At 41.1% G+C, this 25,686-nt stretch overlaps 1 protein-coding gene across 1 annotated transcript in view; it reads right to left on the reverse strand.

The window, feature by feature from the left end:
• Nucleotides 1-10,811: 10,811 nt before the first annotated feature.
• Nucleotides 10,812-25,686, reverse strand: part of OLA1 (Obg like ATPase 1) — a 197,640-nt gene continuing 182,765 nt past the window's right edge. Inside the window, exons 8-11 of the mRNA XM_088468462.1 lie at nucleotides 25,315-25,455; nucleotides 24,391-24,487; nucleotides 21,408-21,530; nucleotides 10,812-11,297 (exon numbers count right to left, since the gene is read on the reverse strand). Of these exons, the coding sequence (XP_088324588.1) occupies nucleotides 11,196-11,297; nucleotides 21,408-21,530; nucleotides 24,391-24,487; nucleotides 25,315-25,455 (463 nt within the window). The 3' untranslated portion in view covers nucleotides 10,812-11,195. The remainder of the gene's footprint in view (nucleotides 11,298-21,407; nucleotides 21,531-24,390; nucleotides 24,488-25,314; nucleotides 25,456-25,686) is intronic.

The following is a 25,686-nucleotide window of genomic DNA, read 5'->3' on the forward strand; positions in this document are numbered from 1 at the left end:
ATGGTATATCATGTATAAAGTGTACCTGTTATTCAGGCTTGAAAAGATTAACTTTAATAGGAACAGATAATTAATGTTTCAACATATAATTCTACATAAAAAGCAGCTGTCAAAACTGTGTTAATGTTCAAGATGTACACTGAAGTGCCAAAAGTCTTGGGATAGGTGCCTAGTATCGTGTAGGAGCCCCTCTAGCCTGGCAAAGTGCAGCAACTCCACGTGGCATTGATGCTACAAGTGGACGGAAGACCTCTGGAGAGATGGTGACCCATGCCGTCTGGATAGCTTCCCACAGCTCCCTGATATTTCTAGGTGTAGCATCTTGGGTGCAAAAGGACCTCTCCACTACGTCCCATAAATGCTCGATTGGATTCATGTCGGACAAACGTTATGGACACCATTCCACAGAACTTTCCAGAGTGCTCCTCGAACCAATTCTGGACAACTTGGGAACGATGACATGGTGCATTATCCTGCTGGAATATTCCATCACTGTGGGGGGTACATGAAGTCCATGAAGGGCTGCAAATGGTCATCAAGCAATGCTACACAGTGGTTGCTGGTCAATTACGTGTCGACGGACCAGCATACCCAACCCATGGCCCGTGAACACACCCCACACCATTATGGAACCAACACCAGCCTGCACGGTGCCTTGTTGACAGCTGGGGTCCATGGCCTCATGGGGTCTGCACCACACCCGAACTCTTCTATCACCCTGAAACAACTGGAGCTGTGGCTCATCGGACCATGCCACATGTTGCCAGTCCTCACTGGTCCAGTTAGCGACATTATGAGCCCAGGTGAGGTGCTGTGTCCAGTGTTATAGTGTTAACAGGGGCACTCTGGTGGGTCTTCTGCTCCTATATCCCATGGAAGCTAAAGAGCACTGCACTGACCTGCTGGATGTAGGTCTGGCACCTCCTGCATTGAATGTGGATGTGATTTGAGCCAGTGCTTGTCTGTTACCATGGACAATTCTGGCCAGAAGCTGCTTGTCACGATCATTAAGCCCCCGTGGTCAGCCACTGTGCTATCCACAGTGGGTGGTAACGCCCTCCATGAGGTATTCCCAGTACAGACGTGACACTGTAGATCGAGGAATGCTGAATGTCCGCCCAACTTTGGAAACGGAATGTCCCATCTGTTGGACACCCACTATCATGCCCTGGTCGAACTAAAATAATTCATGTTGCCTTGCCATCCTAGCCGGTGTTCATACTGATTAACAAGATGTCAAATTACAACTGATGCACTAACTACCATTACATACTGATATGCCATGTCTTTTGGCACTTCAGTGTTTATTCATTGTATTTAAGTTATCTATCTATTTATCTATCTATCTGTCTGTGACATGCGGTGAGGTCAATGACTAGGGAGGAACTGGCTGATTAACACCCCCCCTGTATGTATGTATGTATGTATATATATATATATATATATATATATATATAAAAGCATATAACAGTAACCAGAACTAGCCAGGGGGATATTGCCATACCAGGGGGAACACGCAGTGTGGAGTTCCCCTGCCATCACATTAACCACCCCCAAGCTGGTTAGCCCAGTGAAAGTGGGGATCCCAAAAAAATTTAAATTGGGTTCCCACCTTCCAAGCAATATCCAGCATTGGGCTGAAAGCCCAGTGCTATGCCCTGCACCCCTGATGAGGGTGGGTGCGGGGTTCATGGTATAATAATATTGTTCTTTACAGGCGGCCTACAGGTCCCAGCAAGCCTGCCCCAGCATGCCGGCACTTGTAGAACAACAAGTGTCTACATGGCTGGACATTAAGGGCCCGCTGGCACCTGTAAAGAAAATATAAAAAAAAAATACTTGATTGTTTAATAAAAGTTTATTATACAGCCTCTTTACCTGGGGGACGGCAGCCTTTAAGCTCTTTTACATGACCGCCACCTCCCCAGGGCTTGTGGTGTCTTCTATCTTCATGGCGCTCTGCGGCGCCATTTTTTGAAATGGGTAATGGTTGACAGGCTCTGGATCCTCCAGGATCCAGGTCTGCAGCACAATCTAAGCCAAGTCCGCCACCACCGCCAATTACTATTGCTATGGCTGCCGATGCCGAAACCCGCTATCGCCGATGCCCCATTACCTACAATGCCGCCACTGATACCCGCTACTACCTATGCCCGCAATGCCGCTGCCAATGCCCAGCTACCGCCGACTTTGCCCAATACTTTGCTAGTGTTGTCGTGCAGCATCGGTATTGCTCGCTACTGCCGCCCTCGCCGCACCAATGCCCACTACAGCCGTCGCCTCTAATGCTGGATCTGATGCTGCCCAGTGCCCAATCACATCTGCTTCAGTGACACTTCAGAGACGTGCTTTGATGTGGGCTGAAAGCATGTCTCTGTCACTAAGGCATTTCTGAAGGTGCCGCATCTCCTGCTATTTTTCAAAGGACTCTTACTGCCCACAGCTTTGTCCAGCCATCCGCTTCCTATCTATACTCAGCAGGAGGCACCGCTCTCAGTGCCTCCTAAACTCACTTTACACTGTAAAATGATTAGAATAACTTAAAACAGATAGTTATGACACAGAATATGTGTCATAAGTATCTTCTTTGTATTATTTGAATCATTGATGACAGGCCTATCTATCTATCCCCACGTTTTCCAAAATGCAGATCTAGGCTTAGTTTATATGTGGGTGTGTAGTGAGGGAACTTTTGCTGTACTGATTTCTTTGCCATGTGCCATGTTTTATAGATTAGATTCATGAACACTTATATAAAGGATTGGTACCTTAAGCATGTTATTAATTGCATACTACAATATAATTTCCTCTTTATGACACATAAGGAATGTTTCCTACTGTCATTGCGTTTACATAAGTGCAAGCCACATGTGAGAATGCATATAGCCCCGATACAGTAAACACGCGGTATGTGGTGGAAGCATTCTCATGTGAATGAGCCAGAACGCAAGTGGCACAGAACTATTGTCATTCATTTAAAAATCCCATTCATTTCAATTGAGACTCCAGTGTGTACAAACTGACGAAAGTTTGAAATAAACTGAAACATAGACAACGCAGATTACTAAGTGTTGGGTCATCAGTTTCTTCTTTCAGCTGACAAGGTCCTAAGAGTGCCACAGTGTTTGTTGTGGATATTGCATGTTTTCTGCAGGCACCTAGGCATTTGTGGACTGAAGTGCCGGCTGTGTGTACCACCACATACATACAGTATATACTACATTAAGCTTTATTATTACAGTGTGATCATGAGAAGAGTTGCAGTGTCTCTGTGTGAAAGATCTGTCTCTCTCCTCATCGGCTCCCATTGTCGGTTACAGGGCTGCACCCAGTCTGTGAATTCCAGAACCACCCACTTAACCTCTCTAAGCTATCTTACCCAATACTAATACTCTACACAGCTCATACAAATCTTAAGCTGGTTACACACTATCCGATATATTGGCCAATCTTGCTATCCTGGATGGATTGCTATGGCCATTGTATAGTGGGTATCCCCCAAATCCACCCAGTTCATCAACTGATAAATTGGGTGGTCGCATCTTCCCACCTGATGTGCACATCAGATGGGACGATGCCACAGTGTTTTTACATTTACTATGTAAAAATAAATTGCGCCATCCTATGGCAGATTGTGCAGTGTGTATGGTGATGTGATATATCATTACATCGCGTTGGGACATTGCTGAGGTGTGTACCCAGCTTTACATACGTCAGCGGGTCTTTGATGCTCAGGCATGTTGGCAGTAGTGGTTCTCCAATGTCATCATGCCCTGGTAGCCTTGCTGGGACCAGTAGTCCACCTGTAAAGAATAATATTAATAATACATTAATTACTTCCACACCCAAAATTACTTGTACTTAAGGAAGGGGGCCCCATTTCTTCTAGTCACCCCACTTCCCTAAGAATTCCAGCTCTAGGGTGACCAGTTTGGGCTGGTTGCCATAATGACAGGCGGACTCCGCACTGATTGTCTGTACAGGCTTGCAGACCACAGCGGAATAGGGATTTAGAAACAAATGGGGATCGATGGCAGGTTCTAGTTAGAAGGTGAAAATGACCTTTAGCAAATACTGTCTTTTAGCTTTGAAAACTGCCTTCAATCCGAGGAGGGTTCTAAACGACTCAAAAGTCACCACTTGGTAAATTTTGCCCCCAGTCTCGTTTTATTACTGTTGGTTCCTAATTGCATCAGTATATGCTGGCACTACATTTAAACAAATAAATGTTTTTCTATGGCTACATATTGGGAAGTGTATTGATCAGCTCCTCGCACTACAGGTAATAAAACAGTTCCATAACCAGGGGTGTTACACTCAGTCACCGTGCCCTATAGTAAAATTGGGGGATGGCAATGGAACTGAAACACTGCTCATTGGCATCGGTTATGACAGTATCCCATCCCACAGGGAGGAATCCGAGCGGGACTGAAAACAGGAGCCGTGACAGACTTTCACCACCAGGCATACGAGGTCTGCCTAACATCCACAGATATTAGCTTCTGCCTAACAGGCAGAGATCCGGGGGTCGGCCTAACCATTAAAGATCTTGTGGGCTACATGGCAAACCCACCACAAAGGCAGTACATATTACAGTACAGCCAACAGTAATGGATTAATCTTATAGATTACTCCCTAAATTCCATGGTGATCAGCAGGATGCTCTATATATTCATTACTGGAGTAGACTCTATTGTTTATGGATCACAAAAAAATGCTCTTTTAATTGTATACTAGTCATTAGCATGCTCCTTTTATTTTATAGCAGTGACTATAATGATCCTTTTATTGTATAGCAGTCCCTAAAATTCTCATTTCATTGTATATCAGTCACTAGAATGTTTTATATTGTACAGAAGTGACTGGAATGCCCCTTTTATTGCATAGCAGTCCCTATAATGCTCCTATTATTGTATTTCAGTCACTAGAATGTTTTATAGTGTATAGAAGTGACTGGAATGCCCCTTATATTGCATAGCAGTCCCTAGAATGCTCCTTTTATTGTATAGCAGTAAATAGAATGCCCTTTTTTATTGCATAGCAGTTCCTAGAATGCTCCTTTTATTGTTTAGTAATACCTAGAATGTCCCTTTTACTGAGTATCAGTCACCAGCTAATTGCAATGTACAGAGCAGGTCATGAAAAATTACTATAAAACGTTAGGAACCAACAATTATTTTAACGCAAGATCTAAGTCATGTTAAAGAAATACGGTAACAAGACTTCTCATTATGTCAATTTAATCAACTCGTACATATACGTATAATCATTAGTATGGCCTTAGTACAGATTATTTTTCCATATAGTCCCCATACAGTACTTGTGTAACCACTATTCCAAAGGTACACCAAGGCATCTATCCCGGCATAGAAGAGATCAAGCACCTGAAGCCAGGACATGACGGCTTGCTGAAATTCACTGTCTGATGGGAATCGCCTTCACCCAGGTGGTTCTTTAATAATCCAATTAAAATAAAAGGATGATTTTTTTTTTTTTTAGGGGAGTAGAATTACTGTATGTTTGATTACAGATTCGAAATATAATTTTTTTCATATACTTAATTTGGGTGCCGGACTCTACAGTAGATAGACAGTAAAAAGGTTGACAATGTCTAGACAGACACCAGATTTACAGTTAGACAGTCAAAAGGTCGACACACTAAAGGTCGATATGTAAAGTGGTCGACAGTCAAATGGTCGACACAAATTGTCAACATGTTTTTTTATTTTTAGGGTTAGGCACTTACCCTGATGGTTAGGCACCAGGAGGGAGGATTAGGCACTAGTAGAGATGGTTAGGGACCAGGATGATTAGTGCTAAAAATAAAAAGTGTCGACCATTTTCATGTTGACCTTTAGTCAAAGTCGACTATTGATTGTCTAACAATAGGGGTGGACAATAAGTGGCCCCCAAGCTGTTGTAGAACTAGACATCCCAGCTTGCCCTGCAACAGTTTTGCTATTTGGCCATGCTAAAACTGTTGCAAGGCATGCTTGGATTTGTAGTTTAACAACACCTGGAGGGTTTATTGCCCACCCCTATGTCTATCCAGACACAGTCTAACTTTTTACTGTATCCGTTAATCCACACCCACTTAATTCATGATAAACCACTCCCATATATTTGTGACCACACCCACTGAAGCCATGGCATCCTAATTCTCTCTTGCAGCCTCCATAGTGTTAATTGTCCTAGGCTGACATCGCTGCCTCAGTGTGTACCTGTATAGGATATTTATATAGATCAAGCAAAATTTGTCTCATTAATCTAGGTTGGGGTTTAATGCCCATTTGATTACCAGTCTCCTCTTCTTCCAGTCTTGGATATTGGCAGTTATTCACCTCTATTGTCCACTCCATGAGGCAAAGGCAGGAAACTAGGGATGTTGGAAATTACTGAGGCCCAGAATCTCCTCTTTAGATCTGATTAGAGCAGAAATACTATATTGCAGTCATTTCCAGCGCTGTACAATAACTTACATTGATGTTGGCTTTCTGAAGTAGGATATATTTTTTTCAATGTTTGCTATAGGTACAATTTCTAGGGTATGTCTGTATACATATACATAAAGCAGTGGCTCCCAAACTCAATTCTCAATGCACCCTTACAGTCAAGGTTTTAAGGGTATCCATGCTTAAGCACAGGTAACTTAATTAATAACCCTTTTTGATTATACTATCTGTGCACAACCATGTTCAGTATATTCATAAAACCTGGACTTCTAGGGTGTTTTGAGGAATTTGGGAAACTCTAGCATAAGGTAAGATGAACAGACCCCTGCGCTGAGGATGTTTCAGAGTATGGTTCCCACTGTTTATGTTATAGCAGGGTTATTTAACATGCATCCCTCCAGCTGCTGTGGAACTACACATCCCAGCATGCCCTAATAGCAAAATAGTGGCAGAGCATGTTGAGATGTGTAGTTCCACAGCAGCTGGAGAGCCACATGATGGATACCTTGCCCTACACTGTGCTTTGGAAGAATCTGCTGCGGATTATATTATTACCATCACTGGCAGTTTTAAATGATTTAGGGGTCTATTTACTAAGCAGTGTTAGGAGACAGAGTGAAAAGTGATAAGGTGCCAGCCAATCAGCTCCCAACTGTCATCTCGCAGGCTGTGTTTGAAAAATAACAGTTGGGAGCTGATTGGCTGGCACCTTATCACTTTTCAGTGTCTCCTAACACTGCTTAGTAAATAGACCCCCTATTATTAAAAGTAACTTTTACAACATAGGGCGGTATACAATTAGCTGTGAACACTGGGCCTGAGTCAGTAAGGATCACTACTGCGATTGTAATAGCGATTACGCACGCAGTTCAACTGCGATAGTATACAAATTCATTGCAATCGCAATTCTGCCGCAGCACTACGTAAGGAGCCCACTTTACCTTACACACATCTGTAATGTTTAGCAAGACTGCGAAACCATCGGTACAATTGAGCACCATCGCATCCTCACGCACACTTTCACAAGGTCAGACCTTACTCAGAAATTGCTAACTTCAGTGCACGATATCAGGCCTCAGGCTGCGTACGGCATTGCGGTGGATAATTTATGCACGCCCATGCAACGTCGTTCAAACGTACAGGCACACCTGCATTTCACCGACCACCCCCCTCCCTCACCACCCACAAATGGGACTTCCTGTCAATCACTCTGCGATGGGTCTGCGTAGTCACTAGATCGCAGTCCCAATCGCAATGACCGGTTTATTCGCACTATGCAACAATCAGCCAATTGCGTGTGTATTAGCAACTGCGATCCAAGCTGAATCAGGCCCATTGTTCGGGCGCTAATGGATCCCCTGGGCTATTAAATTAGCCACGAAGTGCCGCCGATGCCGGCACTTACCTGATGTGTCCTGAAAAACAAATGTGATTTAATCCGAAATAATTATTTCGGATGTGATAATAGGATAGGGAGAAAAAAAAAATCTGCTGAAAACTGGGATAATCATCGAAAAATACCCATTTTTTACCGTTCGTCACTAATTGGATATCGCCCATATTGTAAATAGGATCATTATTAAACAAACTTTTCTGGCTCCTCATCTGTTTTTATTTTTTTTTTAATTTTGCACAATTACATTTCACCTTATGAGGCTGCCACATTTTTAGTAGGTTTGTGTGGTCTTGTGATTTCACATCTTTTGTGATTTTTTTCCCAAATGTGACGTTTATTCTCAGATATACAGTAATTGGCCAGCCATTGACCAATTAGAAGGTGGTAAAGCAGCCACATGTCATGTCACATGACAGTCAGCAGTGTTACGGAGGTGCTACTACTGAGAAATTACCAGGAATATAAAGTGTGGCTGCTCTATGTTGGGATTTAGTGGTCACATCAGTGGACAATGCAAATATTTTGCCCATCTTACACATTCTGGCATTTTGCGGAGCACAGCAGCAACTTACAAATAAGATCCCATAAGAGTAGGGAAAAAAAAATTCCAAGCGAATTCCATCATGGCATTAACATGTTCAATCACCATACTATGAGTGCACTAAGGCTTGCCTAGACCATCTACAGTGCACTAAGTTAAGCAAAGTGTTGCTGGAAATCACAAATACTACAACATTAAGGGGTCTAGTTACTAAGCAGTGTTAGGAGACAGAGTGAAAAGTGATAAGGTGTCAGCCAATCAGCTCCCAACTGTCATTTTTCAAACACAGCCTGTGAGATGGCAGTTAGGAGCTGATTGGCTGGCACCTTATCACTTTCCACTCTGTCTCCTAACACTGCTTAGTAAATAGACCCCTTAGCTATAAATTGCCACTACGTGCTCTATAACACAAACAGTGTAAAGGGGCCTATCCATTAGCAGTTAAAATGAACGATTGAACAATATATCGTTCATTATATCTGCTACTGGATAGGCCCTGAACGATGACAGATGCGCACTCCCGCGGCCGATAAATCGCATCTATCATCTCTGAAACATGTTGGTCAATTATCGCATTTAGCTGTACGATATTAGCAATATCGTGCAGTTTATATGCGGTAAACGACGAACGATATTAGCAGCAGCTACAGAGAAAAAAATCAACTCCCTGAATGATGTCATGCGATATCGTTCGCCAAAATCTGTCATGTACATGATAGATATCGTTCAGCACAGCCACCGGAATTTTCAAGGGATATCTTTGTCTTTCATCGCTCAGAAATACATCTGCTAATGGATAGGCCCCTTAACAGCAGCTTGTATTGGTATTAAAAAATGGTGAAATCCATTCCATACATACATGGTAGTCAATTTAATCCTTAAAGAACTATACATCTCACATACAAGTTAATTCACATTGGGGAGAATTCAATTCAGTGCGCGGTTGATAGGGCCCGGAGGGAGCTCCCAGAGCTATTCACTACACCGCGCTGTTAGGACGACTGATTTCTTCTCGCACCCCCCTAAGGGTAAGAGGAAAAATCAGACTAAAGTGCCAGTCACGAGGCTGCTTTCTGGCTTAGCGCGGCGCTAACAGCCTTGCGGCCGGTACTGTAGCCGTAGAATTGCCGGTTCTTGCAACTAAATACCCAGGTTAAGAACCAGCATTCTCCGACTTCTGTCATACTAAACAGCGTGCTGAACTTAATAGCTTCGATGTATTAAATCGCCCCCTTTGGTAGAAATTAGGGACAGGAGAATTAGCCATTAAAGTCAAACTTCCACCCATAAGTTTTTATTTCCTAGGGTGACCCCACCTAGAAGCTGCTCTGCGCATCGGGATGCAATTGGGAAGCCGGCTGACGTAAGCCCAACAGCCGGCTTCCCGACTGCATTATCCCGGCGAGGGTTAAATGACAGGCGTCTAAATCTAGACGCCTGTCATTTTTCCGATGCTGGGAGACCAGCATCCCGATCGAAGGGATGCCGGGCGCCGCCAGCGGACAGCTGCGGGGGGGAGGGTTAGGTTTAGGGCTCTCAGGGGGGGGGGGGGGGGTTAGGCACCTACCCGGGAGGGTTAGTCTAGGGGGAGGGGGGGTTAGGCACCCCCCCGGGGGACTTAGGTTTAGGCAGTGGGGAAGGGGGGGGTTAGGCACTTAGAGGGGGGATTAGGGTTAGGTACAGGGGGGGAGGTTAGGGTTAGGCACCCATAAGGGGGGTTAGGTGATACTTACCTTAGGACGATCGGGATTTCCAGCGCTGTCGGGCTTCCGATGCCGGGCTCTGCTGTTTTGTCGGGCTGCCGCTGCTGGGATTCGATCTCCCGGCCATGCGGCCGCCGGGAGATCATACCGATTCCTGCGCATCAGTTCTTCCCGGGGCTGATGCGTTTCTCACGCATCCCAGATAAAAGTACGACGTCCCCTTCTGCCGCCATTTAAAGGTGTTTAATAAAAAATATATATATTTCGGTTTTTATTATTACATGCAGCTGTTTTTTTTTTTTGCTGGAACTCTGACTAGTAAGAGGGGCACTTTAAAAATGTGTTTCACACTTGGCAGTGCAGCTTTTTGAAATAAAACACAAATACAAAAAATAGGGACATGGGTACCTCTACACTTTTTGGGTATTTTTTTTTTCCCCCTACTCGAGCACTACCCACTGTATCAGTAGCATTCTCTTGCTTGGCTGCTAAGTGTGGCTATGCCTTATCCCATATTCAGGGACACATTTGTTGGCAAACCCCTCTTAGGATTCCCATGAAAGACTCACTCCTCAAAGACAATGACAGCTGCCCCACACTGGCAGTTACTGTATCATACACATGTCTTAAATTCTGTAATCAGCATCCAGCAGGTGCTGTATCGCATCCAGCACACCACAAGCCCTCAATACAGACATCCCCAAACACACAGAGGCTGGTTTTGTCCAATGTTTTATTGAGTGTAGACATCTGGAGTACTGTAAAACATGCATTATCTGTAGATTCAAATAAGCGCCAGCCACATTGTCCTCACTGTCAGATGTGTCAGGCTTGGCTTACATGATGGAGATTAATGAAGTATCATGAGACTTGTGTGGATCCCGAATAGCATCTATGATTTCAAGTAGGATCTTAATCATTTCAAAAACACATTTTACCGAACTTGTATTTTCACAGTGAGGTGACACATATCCTTTCAAAACAAACAGCATTTATTTTGTTGGGGGAGGGGGGAGAAACGATGGCTCCTGGTTTGGTACTTTAATAACAGAATATTCTGTCTAATAAAAAAAAAAAAATATCTGTTTTGACATTAAAAAAAATTATTTCTTCTTCGGCTGCTGAGGTGTATTGAATTTAAAGAAGATAATGTCTCCATCTTCTACAGTGTAATTCCTCCCTTGTTGTCTGTATTTTCCTGCCGCCTGTAACAGAAAGAGAATGAGTAATTAGCAGATGTAGCACATCTCATGCTGGGTACATACACCTGCTGGAAGGAACGGGACATCTATGTGACAACGTCAGATAACATCTACACCTCATATAGGATCGCTCAGGCTACAGTGTGAGTTTGCATGCAATATGAGGTCACGTTTCAGAAGCCCCTCAGGACTGAAAATATGACAAAAGGGGAGATGTACTAAGCCTTGCTGAGAGATAATGCACCAACCAATCAGCTCCTGTCATTTTACAGGCTGTGTTTGAAAAATGACAGTTAGGAGAGAGATATTCTGGTTATCACTCTCTAATAATCTTAAATGGTGCTCCAACCAATCAGCTCCTGTCACGTGTTTGATAAATTAGTTATGCCGCGTATCCACTAGACGATAAATTGGACGATTTGAACGATAACGATATCGTTCATCGTCCAGTGGATATGCAGTCAACGACCAGAGATGCGCGCTCCAGCTAGTTGTTGACATCTTTCATCGCCAGTACTTGCAGGGCAACCTGGCGATATAGTCAGGTTCTGCAAGTACGGGAAGGGTGACGTCACTGAACGATATCATTCAGTGTGGGTGCTCAATGTCGTTAATGAGCCCGGCACTGCAGGGCAAACACTAGACGATATCGCTCATGGAACATATCATCTAGTGCAGGCCTGGCCAACCTGTGGCTCTCCAGCTGTTGTGAAACTACAAGTTCCAGTATGCCCTGCAACAGTTTTAGCATACCCTAAAAGCAAAACTGTAGCAAGGCATGGTGGGACTTGTAGTTTCACAACAGCTGGAGAGCCACAGGTTGGCCAGGCCTGGTCTAGTGGATACCCGCCTTTAGGAGCCGATTGGTTGGAGCACCATTTAAGATAAGCAATGAGTGATTACAAGAATATCACTCATTGATAAATCTGGACCAAAGTACCAACCAATCCGCTTTTAACTGTCACTTTAAAGGATGCGTTTGAAAAATGACAGTTAGAAGCTGATTGATTGGTACTTTGTCTCTCGCAATGGCTAAGTAAATCTGCCCCAGGATCTGATTGGTAGGTACTTTATCTCTCTCATAGGCTGGATACATCTCCTGCTGAGCAGTGGTTTATTTTATTAGCTGCACTATTTCAGGCCTCTTTTCCAGCAGGACAAACCGCAAACATCAATACAAGTGATCATCGGGCAATTTAAACATAAACAGGGCTTGTCTTTATCAGCTCCATCCACGATAGCAATCAAGTACTGTTTCATTATTACATGTTACCCAGCACGCTGTACATATTCCAGGGATCAATAGCATCAATATAAACATACAATCTTAACTTTATAGTTTATCATGTAACTACCACTTACATAATGAAGCAAATCATTGACGTTCTACATAGCTGTCATCCACACATAGAGGAAGCAGCTATTTTGTGGGCTGAACCCATATGTATTAGAATGACAATATCAATGCACTGGGAAGCACGGATATCACTGCTGTATTCTGTTACAACCAATCGAGAGACAACAAATGTTATAAACTGAGCTAAATCATTTCTGATCCTTTTTCTGTAAACAGATTATGTACCTGGTCACTTGTGTACTGTCCATTATATTTACTGTACCTAGTCACTCGTGTACTGTCCTTTACATTTACTGTACCTAGTCACTCGTGTACTGTCCATTACATTTACTGCACCTGGTCACTCATGCTGTCCTTTACATTTACTGTACCTGCTCACTGGTATACTGTCCATGACATTTACTATACCTGGTCATTGGTGTACTGTCCATGACATTTACTATACCTGGTCATTGGTGTACTGTCCATGACATTTACTATACCTGGTCATTGGTGTACTGTCCATGACATTTACTGTACCTAGTCACTCGTGTACTGTCCATGACATTTACTGTACCTAGTCACTAGTGTACTGTCCATTACATTTACTGTACCTGGTCACTCGTGTACTGTCCATTACATTTACTGTACCTGGTCACTCGTGTACTGTCCATTACATTTATTTGAACTGGTCACTTGTGTACTGTCCTTTACATTTTTACAAACCCAGAGGTGATTACATTGTTCAACTTGAAGTCTAGCCACTTCATTAAAGCAATCATATCACGTTTTCCAATACCAGCGAAAACGTGGATTATTATATTGATTGCCTGAGTCAGTTATTTGCAATTCCAGTGTTGTTTACAGGACCCATAAATAATCTATTTATTTTTTTCTATGTTGGAAGAAACAGTGGGGAACACCAAGAAGCCAAATGATCCAATTATATACTGGAACAAACAATGTGATTTATAGTAAAGTGCTACCATCAAATATAAAATATAGCTTCAACTCTATTCATGTATTTAAGGATACTAATTAAACAACTATTTCCTGGTCCTACCGTAGTAATATTTGACATTTAGACAATTTCTCTAAACAATCACCATTTTGTTTCTGGGTTTAAATTAATTAGCAATAATCAGCACTGCCCGTTCCAATGGTTTACAAACATTCTTATACAAAACTATTATACTTATTGTAATTACTATTTATTTATAGAGTGGCAATGCTGTACAGAGACTGCGTATCCATTCCCATGGAGCTTGCAATCTATACAGACAACATTCATATAAATAAAAATGGTAAAATGCGTAATAAGGTATGAAAATAATATCCAACTCACCAAATAAATAGCAAAAGAACCCTCTGAAGCTACTATTTGCTGAAAATAATTGGTGCTGTAAATTTCTTACACATATATATATATGTTAATACACATGGTGCAGGCACTCCTAAGGCAAAGGCATACTTGCCGTGGTGCACACTCATAGTAGATAAATAGCAAACAGGGTGTGTGACACCACCAAATCCAAGTCACTGGGTCAACGTTTCGAGTTTAATTACTCGTCATCAGGACATACTGTATGTATGTCCTGATGACGAGTTATTAAACTCGAAACATTGACCCAGTGACTTGGATTTGGCGGTCTTTCATTGAAGTCCGGAGAGTGACACACACCCTGTTTGATTATATATATATATACATATATATACACACATACAGACACACAAGACAGAATATATTGTGTGTGTATATATATAAGTGTGATTGGTTCAAGTGACTGGTGTGTTTCTGTACATAACCATGTGTAATCATACAGTCACCCTGTGTGTGTGTGTAGTAAGGTGTAACAGTGTACAAATGTATCTTATTAAATATAATAAATACCAATAAATAAAATAAATTCATATATATATATATATATATATATATATATTCCTTTATTTACATGGCGCCACAAGGGTTCCGCAGCGCCTCACAAAGTACATTAACAAATGATACACACATACACATTTAGATAGTGGGGGTCCTTTCACACACTCTCTATCAGTGCCTAGAAATGGATGGGCCTACAGACCAGTCTAACAGTCCAAGTTCAGAAGGTAAAGCTTATTTGCTTGCAGGCTGGATATGAATATTTGAATATATTTATTTGTTAATATATTATACCATAGCACTTTATGGAGGTGATCAAGGATAGCCAGAGCCACCAATACGAAATTAAGTGGAACATCCAGTCCAGGATCTACCAACTGGGCGTCTGAACATACAACACTGTAAAAGGTAACATACATATAGCATTTTCTATCCTGGGGATATTTAAATTTAAAAATTAGAGGCATGATGTAATACTAGGTGTCCCGGGTACTCTGAGTAAGAATCCCTGAGATAAACTGAATAAAGACTTCAATATTAATAGGAGACCCTCAATGTCTCTGCAGACATAGATCAGACATATTAGGATAAAAAAAAATACCCACATAGAAATCAATTTGTGCATGTCCTTTTTTTTTTTTCTACGCGAGATTCGGTTTACAATTAATTAAATGTAATATTGTTCCTTTAAAATGCTCAGGAGACCATTTAATCCATTTAATAAAGCGAAACAACTGGTAGAAAAATCAATACCCATTTGTGAATCTTGAGTATGTATTAAACAAGACACGTCTAACCAGTTCATTTGCACTTGAAAGCCGCCATCTGCAGAAGGCAGCTTTGCCTAAGCAGATATGATTGCTAATAATGAAATATCCCTGTAGACTACAAAGCCCACACAGAGCTATTCAGTGTACAGTTCACAGCGCTGCCATTAAATTAGTTATGCTGCGCTGGGGTTCCAGGCCCAGAAGAATCAAACGTGAAGTGATCGACTTGATAGCACGGAGCAAGCGTCTTTGCTGCGATGCTGAAACTACGCTCAATACACAGCAATGCTATAAGATATAGGAGTAAAAACAAACAGGCAGGTTCTTTTATCCCGGTGTCAAATGTATTTAAAAACACTTCAGTGAATCTTATTCCCCCCCCCCATGTGCTGTGTCATAGATAAGTGACAGTAATGTTTCCCTGCATCAAGTGCCACCTACACCTAACAGTGTCGCACACTCCATAGCGAACAATAGTGGAACCAATGAAATAACTTACGAGCTGCTGGATACGAGCTCAGGTTATTCACAGGCTACTTGAGATTCTGCATATAGCAGCCAGTTGGAGGGATTGTCCCAGGTAGTAATAGACTTATTAGTGTGATTTTTGTGTATTAAATTATCTAATTCATTACTGGATGCGTCATCGCTATTCTGTTCCATTCTTGTTCAGAATTTGAAGCAGTTGGCTTTTCGTGCATGGTTTCTCTTGTTTAGTTGTTATGTGATTTTAATTGTGCAATGTCCATTGTTATTCAGGCTCTTGTTAAACCAGAGACACCCAGCTGGCAGATCCTGGTCTGGATGTTCCCCTTAATTTCCTATTGGTATCTCCAGCTACCCTTGATCACTTCCATAAGGTGCTATGGTATAGTATATTATTAAAATAAATAAATATATATTTTTTTAATATAACAGTATCCAGCCTGCGAGCATACAGTGGTTACATATGGGTGTCCCGCTTCATGTTAATACTTAAGTAGCAAATATGGAAGAATTAATTAGTTTCACATTTTTGGAAACAAGGTTGATATTTTTATCTTTTGCCATAGAATAAGAAAAAACAAAACAAAAAACAAACCATAACTGAACTTGTGGAAACAATGACTTTTAAACTACTATTAAGTTTTCTGGCAGCAGTTTATGTTCTAGACAACTTTTATTTTATTTTTTTGCATATTTTCACTTCTACAGTACCTGGATTTTTAGGCCACAAACCAGAGGTTGAACGGAAACAAGTAATAAGTTGCCACATCAGAGAGGAAATTGATACTTTAAAATAAACTACGTACTGCTCAAATTTAGATAAAATGTATATATATAATACATCACACCACGATGTTATTACGCATAAATGTTTATAAGAGGTGAAAAATTAAAATCCCGTAAAAGCTGTCAGCAATTTAAAAGCTTGTAAGCGTCTGCCCCGAGCGGGATCAATCAGCTCTCTTTTTTTATTCTTTTGAAACATGCATAGAACACAAAAAATATTAATGTTAATATAATATACAGTTGTGTCATTTTGAATGATCACTACACTGTCTAGGCTTTGTATATGTATTTTCTGTGCATTGCTGTTGTACAGAAAAACAATTGCAGATTGTATTTGTGACACTGCATGTGTAACTTACAGCCTATGACTAGAGCAGAGATGACAAATCACTCTGCTGTGTGGCTGGGGAAGCTCTTGGAACACTTGAGGCCAATTCTGCCAAGGAAATCCGTGTGAAGTTTCCTGGCCGAACGCAAAATGTCACAAAAGAAACAAATTGTGAACATTTTGCTCATATTCAAAACATTAAAAGGTAGAACCAATCAGCATCTGCCCTCTAGTGCCCAGAGTGAGGAAACGCCTAACAAAATGTACAAATGTTTTGAGATGATCAATTACATGAGTTTATAAACTTGCTACATACCAATTGTTGAACTTAAAAAGATAGTAAGAAACACTAATCTGCTTAGGCAAACAAGCACGCCCTGAACATTTAAGGCCTGTTTTACTTTACCCTCGGAAAGTCCGGAATAGGATTTGCTGCAACCTTGCTCTTTTCTGAACTAACACTACTGGTAGTTACTACAAGGATGGAAATGCAGAACATTAAAACCGAACTACTAAGAGGCATATTTATCAAAGCTTGGAGAGAGAAAGTACCAACCAATCAGCTCCTGCTATTTTACAGGCTGTGTTTGAAAAATAACAGGAGCTGATTGGTTGGTACTTTATATCTCTCCATGCTTTGATAAATCTGCCCATAAATGTAGAACCCCAAGACCTCCAAATAGCTCACATTTTTCCAGGATCTGGTCCTCAACTACGTAGCTGTAAATTTTATGCAAAGGACTAGAGTTATTAAGCAATGGCTTTTGCAAGCCGCTGATTCTCGTTCGTTTTAACCCCAAAATTTAAAAACAGCAATAATATAATTTTTTTTTTTAATTACGGGGTCAAAACCGCCAAGAACTGTCAGCTTCCAAAAGCCGTGGCGTAGCAAATCTAGCCCGAAATCTTATTTGCAACCTCCTAATGCAGAGGCTCTCAAACTCGGTCATTCAAGGCTCCCTGACGGTCCAGGTTTTAAGAATATCCATGCTTGAGTACAGGTGACTTAATTCGTCCTACATTCATTTTGATTAAACTACCTGTTCTGCATGAAAGTACAGAGTTTGTATAGGAACAATATGCACATCTTACCCCTTTGTGCGGTGTCTGACATACTATACTAAAACTGTCCTTAATCCTGTTACATTGAGGTTAGTGAGGTTAGAACTTGTACGGTCAGCTACACCAAGGTCAGGACGGATATGATTAATAAACATTTGCTGTAAAGTGCTGCATAATATTCTGAGGCTATATAGATATATATATAGATAGCGGTTTATAATCATCCTGCAAAGTGTCCACGGTCTGTGTAATCCATGAATGAATACGTGGGAGGCGTGAGTGACCAGCATTAGTATCTACCGCTCGTTATATAGCAGGACAGTCATTCCTGATCTACTATTCGTGTATACTGTGATCGCACTATGGGCCGGATACAGAGACGGACGCTAATCTCGTCGCAGTGGTACCGAGAATTCATGCTAATGCCGCACCCGCTGTAATGTGTCCGCTAATGTACGTTGCGTCTTTACTCTGCAGCTTGCGTACAAAGACGCGCCCTCAGACTTCTCAGTAACACTATGGCTGCTCAGAATGTCCGGCAGAAGCCGCCGGGACCCAGAAAAATTGCGTACAGGGGACGCAGTCACTGGCTGCCACCCCCCATTACCTCCCATAAACACACACTGACTGCCAATCAGCCTGCTACCAAAATATTCACCACGGCCGCCGTCGGTAAACCATGTCGACAAATGCATAAGGCGACTCAGGTACATGCGCAGCACAAAGAACATCGATCAACTGTGCAATCATCGGCATAGCGCCCACCTCTGTATCAGACGCTATATTTCATCTAGCATAACCACAGAGCTGAAGCCATTGATACAACAACCTGGGCCCAATCTGTGTGGTGCTTATATGTACTCCCCAACTTTGCGTGATACTCTAAGTGCTCTGAATTATTCCCACAAATCAAAGACATACCAATACGTTTATTGGCAGTTGACAAATAGTATAGTGTGTATAGTGTGTATGTGCTAGCTTGTTGTATGGAGTTTAGACTGTAAGCTCCAATGGGACAGGGGCTGAATGACTCAGGGGTCTAGTTACTAAGCAGTGTTAGGAGACAGAGTGAAAAGTGATAAGGTGCCAGCCAATCAGCTCCTGTCATTTTTCAAACACAGCCTGTGGGATGTCAGTTGGGAGCTGATTGGCTGGCACCTTATCACTTTTCACTCTGTCTCCTAACACTGCTTAGTAAATAGACCCCTTAATATTCTCGCGCTGTGTAAACATGGTGGCACTACACACATAAATGATAACTACAGCCTACCAGGGGTGGGCAATAAGCCGCCCTCCAGCTGTTGTTGAACTACAGTATGCCTTGCAACAGTTTCAGAATGGCCAAATAGCAAATCTGTGGCAGGGCATGCTGAGGTATATAGTTCTACATCATCGGGGGGGGTTGGGGTGCTTATTGCCCACCCCTAGTCTAGACATACTCCCGTTGTTTCACTAGACTGACCTAGGACACCCTCTATCATTTCCTGCTCCTGCTGTGATACTGTGTCACCCTCCAACTATGATCCACGGATCCCCTGCCTATACCTCTATCTGCATCCGGTATAGATCGGTGAAGAAGTTACGTGAGGACACAACGGTTCCTTAAAGCCGTACCAGGCTTTTTGCTGCAAGTGTCATATTATCCTGGATTTCCCACTCTAAACTATCTAATCTACTAAACTGCTTTGAAAATATACATTCATAATACAGTAAAAGGAGTTCATACAAATCATAATATCTGTGTAATCTGTGACCATCACTGCAGCGTTCATTGGTAAAGCCTGTACTATAGGGAATAATGCACCCCAAGACCACACTCTAAGGTGTTATGGATATTAGACTTGTCCTTAGAGTTTTGCAATTGGGCCTCTCAGCCTAATATCTTTTTTTATATGGTGGCAGGACTCCTTGGTGAATACAAATGATATATAATAGGGAATGCATTACCCTGGGCGTTCTCCACTCCAGTCCTCAAGTAAACCCCCCTTCCCCCCGCCCACCGGTCATGCTTTGTGGATGTCTTAAATCATGCACAGTTGAGTTCATCTATTTTGCTAGCCCACCTGTTTCTACAGACAGAAATCCCTAAAACATGACCTGTTGGGAAAACTTGAGGGTTGACTATGAGAGCTGTATTGCCCTATATGATGAATAATGTGTATAGTGACTACAATTCATTGACACAATGTATGTTTTCAATGCAGGATTAGGGCAGGGGTATTCATTATGCGTCTCTCTCCAGTTGTTATGGAACTACACACCCTGCCACACTCTTAGCATGCGCTAATAGCAAAACTGTGGCAGGGCATGCTGGGATGTGTAGTTCCACAGCAGATGTATGACTGCATGTTGAATACCGCTGCTCTAGGGATTACATTTTTACATGAAAGTTTTTTATGAGGAATTATGGGGAGATATATCATGCCGACTAAAGAGTGGAGACCCATAGTAGCCAATCAGCTTCTAGCTAACAGGTATCAGGTGATAGGTAGAAGCTATGGGTAACATCACCACTTATCTTTAAAAGACTTGATCCATCTCCAGGTTGGTTATAATAAGCCCACATTTCATCCTATGTGTAGCAGAGAGAAGAACAGGTGATACGCATCCCTTGTTAGGACGTGCTGTCATAGCATTAGGCCTGCAGGCCATAGGAGGTAGTCGGTCCGGACTTATTCAATCCTCACCCTTCACAATATCTAATCATAACCGCCTTATTAGGTGAACACTAATGGTGCATACACACTGCCAGATGTGTCAGATGAACGATTGAGCGATTTTTATACCGATTTGAACGATTTTACAAACGATTTGAACGATTAAACGATTAAAGTCTCACATGTCAGATTTTCCTTCAGATATGAACGATTTTTAAAATCGTTATCGTTCAGATCTGAAGGAAATTCTGACCGTGTGTATGCACTATAAGCCTCAGTACTGAGGGCCTCATGTTTCCTGGTCGCTGAAGCCTATCCATGACTCTGGAACAGGCTCACATAAGTTTAACACAATTCTCTCTTGTTTCATGGCTTGTACACAGGCATTTTCAAGCTCCTGCGTCGGCTTCCGTTTGAGCTGTAGCGATGTGGGCATAACATGCACTTGGAATAGCATTTAATGAGCTCTAGAAAGCACTCGGAGTATGGCCTAAGACAGTAATTCACAGCATTCACAGTTTAGCCATTGGTTTGATTTCCACGAGCGATGGCACATGCGATGGGAATATATAAAACATATACAAACACAGGATGCCAAAAAGTGGAAACACGTTTGGCGTAAACTACATTTCTGCAGGTATAAAACATCAGCTACTGTCTTATCAGCCAAAAGAAGCCAGACCTGCTACAGCTACTGGAAGAGGACAGAGAAGTAGGAATGCTAGGTGACAAGCCTGATTTTGTTGCCTCCAGTACGGGCCTCTCCACAGGAGGGAGTTGTCCTCTAACATGAAGCACCAAGGACTCACCTTGACAGCTGTTTCCGTGCCTTCTTCTTTGAAATCGTCAAATTTCATTACCTCCGCCATAATGAAACCCTTCTCAAAATCCGTGTGAATCTTCCCTGCAGCTTGAGGCGCCTTTGTCCCTTTCTGTCACAAAAAAAAAAGAGCAGAAGAAATGAATTGTTCAGGAAGGTGGATTACAGAGTCGCGGTTGTCTCAGCTCATGTGAATATGGACCTGGATGGAATGATGTCAGATCGGTTACCGGTTCCACTTCACTATCAGTTCATGGTCAATAATGGGTGCAGCTTCAGAAAATGACCTTTATTGCAGGCAAATAAAGACACCAGGGAGACTATGACTTGTATACATTCTGTACATAAAGGTGATCAGATAATGCATTGATCTCACTCTACACAACACAGACACAATTTTGCAAGGGTTTGCTCTGTGAACTCTTTATTACGGCAATTATTAAATATATAAGTATGAAACATAATAAATATATATATATATATATATATAAATATATATATATTTATTTATTATCTATCACACACATTCAGCTTCCTTAATGGTCTCCAAAAAAATCATTCAAGTTGAATTTGCTAAAATAAAAATAAAGTCTGTGATGCTGAACCATTTGTTTTTTGTAAAAATATTTATATAAATTTTTTTATTTGTAGCACTGTTTACTCCTTGTTTCTTACAGGCAGTATTTCACTGTTTAAAACTATTATATTAGCAATATATATTTTACATTCAATAGATACTTTAAAAATCATTCAAAGTATGGTAACATTGATAATATTAGGTCTTAGCTGCTGGATAATTTTGGCTCAGTTTATAGAAATGTCTCTAAAATAGTTAAAAAAAAAAGAAGAAACAACAAACTAAACAAAACAATGCACATAATTTATAAAACATACTGAATAGAAAAAAATGTGATGGACATTTAAACCAAAAGTGAACTTAGCGTTAACAGATAGCGGTCTGGAATGACATTCTAGAACACACAAGTTTCAAGCGTACCACCCACATTTGAGTAATACGAGTGACCTGAGGATGCTTAATAATGCGTGCGAAACTACTCAGGATCTTGACATGGTAAAGCACAGTTTTTACAATACAAGATGTATTGGGCTAATATGGATACTCACTGATGCTTACCTTACTAAATATCTGTGCACATTAGATCTGGGCTAGCTGCAATCAGTCTTATTTGAAAGAAAAAACAGCCTTCATTTTTCCTAGCTAAGGCTTCACTATGTCCCTCAGTAAGCCAGTGAGGACATTTGTCACTGAGCTGCTATGGGCATCCTATTCACAGTACTAGATCTGACTTTATAGTTATGAATGTCACACAACAAAAGAAAATCTGTCATTTTTTAAACATTGCGCCAATTATATATATATGGGTGTATAGTAAAAAACATTATATTATTTATACATTATTAAACAAACATGTACCTAAATATGTACAATCTGAAGACGTATAAATGCAAAGTGCACCGTTGTCTCTGTCTATTTTAATCTAACTAGTACTTCAACTTCAGACTTATTTTTAAGTGCATTAAAAAATAAAATAAAAAAATAAAAATTATATATATCTATATATATATCTATATATATATATATATATATATATATATATATATATATTTTACTTTTTTAATTTCTGCTGGAAATCTGAACTTAGAAAACAACAGTGTTATTTGTAATCAGAGATCTGAACATATTTTACAGAATTTCAGTATGAAGTAGCTCGATAAATTTATAGTGGAAGTTCTCTTGCATATAACTAAATAATGTGTTTTTCAGATACTTGTTTTAGGCTATTTTAGATACCAGATATATAAAGGCACTATTAAAAAAAATATATAATTTATGATTATAAATACATATATGTGTGTGTGTTTATATATATATATATATATATATATATATATATATACATATACACACATGTATTTATGTATATACACACACACACGTGTATGTATGTGTTAATATGAAAATAAAATACACATTTTACACAGTTACTGCAGAGAGACTGCCATAGGGACGCATGCCTTCCAAATGTGTGCAAAGGATTTAAATCTCTGTAGTTTCTCTCTAGAAATTGTACTTCTTTGATCGAAATCAAAAGAAAGTTGAAGTCTTTGTACGTTCTTGTAATAATTACATATTTTGTAATACATAATTTGCAGCTACGCGCGCTTCAATGTATGTGGGCATAATAGGAGCCATCACACAGGGTATTTCCATTTAAAAGCAAAACTGTTTCACTCCTCATTGTCCTATGGGAGCAAATTAGTCAGTCGCCATGGGCACAATCAGCCAATATCAATATTTTAAACCCATATCATCGCAGTTTTTTATTAGTGTCAGGATGGAATGTATAGCATTATCAGAACAAAGTCTACCTCTTAAATTATAAACCACTTAAAGAGATGAATTATTACACACTGGCTTTACGTTTTGGAAACCAGCTGTGTATCTGCAAGGAGTGTAATGATGTTATATTGCTTTCAATGTTGAAAATGCAACCCAGGGAGGGAAGGAAGGAAGGGGGAGAGGGGGGGGAGGGGGTTGGGGGGATAGGAGGACGGAAACACCTACAAACCACAAATAAAGTTAGTGAATATAGAGTGAAGAGCAGCATCAATTTAACTGGAGAAGAACCTCGGTCACACAGATTAACCAAGTACAATGCTGGGATTTCTTATCTCTGCCTGCAGGAGGGGGGGTAGCCAGATCCTACAGGATGAAGAAATGCAGACTATCTAATAGGCAGAATCAATTGTTACCTGCCTCAATCAATGCCGCTCCACTTTCACCGTTCAGCAGCTCTCAAATAATTAAAGTTATCCTGGACACGGGGAAAAAAAAAAGAGCTCTCGTGTAATGACTAGCTAACCTCCACCGTGACAGACTACAAAGTGCCTGATATCAATCTGAATTCACTAGTGGGAAACTGGAGGGCGAAGAAAAGTCGCAGCCTTACCTTGATAGTCCATGCGCGCACTTCGTCGGGGCCTGCGGTGAAGAAGTACTCGAGCTGTAGTGCCGCGTATCCAGTTTTAATAATCTTGGACAAAGCACTGAAACAAGAAAGCAAGGGATCGGTTAAGCAGCATGAGTGGGGTGGGCTGGATCTCTTCTGCTCAATAACCAGATCTCACAAACTCTCCAGGAGAACCTGACAAAGTTCCGTCTGAGCAGAACGGTGCATTATAGCTCATTTAACCCTATACCTACCAAAGGAAAAGATAAAATAACACGTACACAAGTCAGCCCTAAATTGTGACGATTACACTTCATTTTTTTTTTATTCAGGTCCGACAAATCGGTATAGAGCAGGGGTGGGCAAATAATGGTCCCTCCAGCTGTTGTTGAACTACAAATACCAGCATGCCTTGCAACAATTTTAGCATGGCCAAACAGCTAAATTGTGGCAGGACATGCTGGGATGTGTAGTTCTACAACAGCTGGAGGGACGCTTATAGCCCACCCCTAGTATAGAGCCTGCTACTTTCAAAACATGACTTATGGTAAAAAAAAAACAACAAAAAAAAACAATGAATGGATTTTATTTTTTGGAACAAACTCCAGGCGCTACTAACATATGACGAAAGACTTTCGGGTTGATTGTCGGCCTCTACAGCAGCAGCACCCCACCCCCCACTTCCCCGTTTACCCCCCCCAACCTATGCTATAATTAAAAACACTGCACTCAGATGACAGATGACAGTTAAAAACTTAATTTCAAATAAATCTTTTCAATTCTGTCTCATGCTAAAGAAAGGAGAAGATTCCCTCTTTATAATGGTAATTACTCTGTCATTTATTATTCTATCAGTGCAAGCAATTAAATTACAGCAAGGAAATAGTTGATAATAAAGTGTAGGGAAAATGAATGCTAATTAACCTTTGTGTCACTTTCTCTTCCAGATACTTCTGCTTCTCCTCATCACTCATGTCTTGCAGCTTCAGTTCCAAGGCCCCACTAAAAGGAATGACCAAGGCCCCTGGGTCATGCTTGTCCACCCACTCCTTAATTTTTATCAACCTGTAGACAAAGGAGGGCACAACATTATCTTGTAGTGCATGCATGACGGTGCCACATTCATTATTATCAAGTAGCACATACATATTCATAATAATCACACCGCTTCCTGATGCCACCTTCTTGTGTATTGCTTTCCAAGGTCAAGGCATTAACGGGGCTGTGATTGCTTCAGGTGTACTCCATTAATATTGCACTCTTATCCGCATTTACTTTGGACTTTTTTAATAAGAA

The sequence above is a fragment of the Taudactylus pleione genome, unplaced genomic scaffold, assembly GCF_031769625.1.
Source record: "Taudactylus pleione unplaced genomic scaffold, aTauple2 ptg000004l, whole genome shotgun sequence".
Classification (NCBI taxonomy): domain Eukaryota; kingdom Metazoa; phylum Chordata; class Amphibia; order Anura; family Myobatrachidae; genus Taudactylus; species Taudactylus pleione.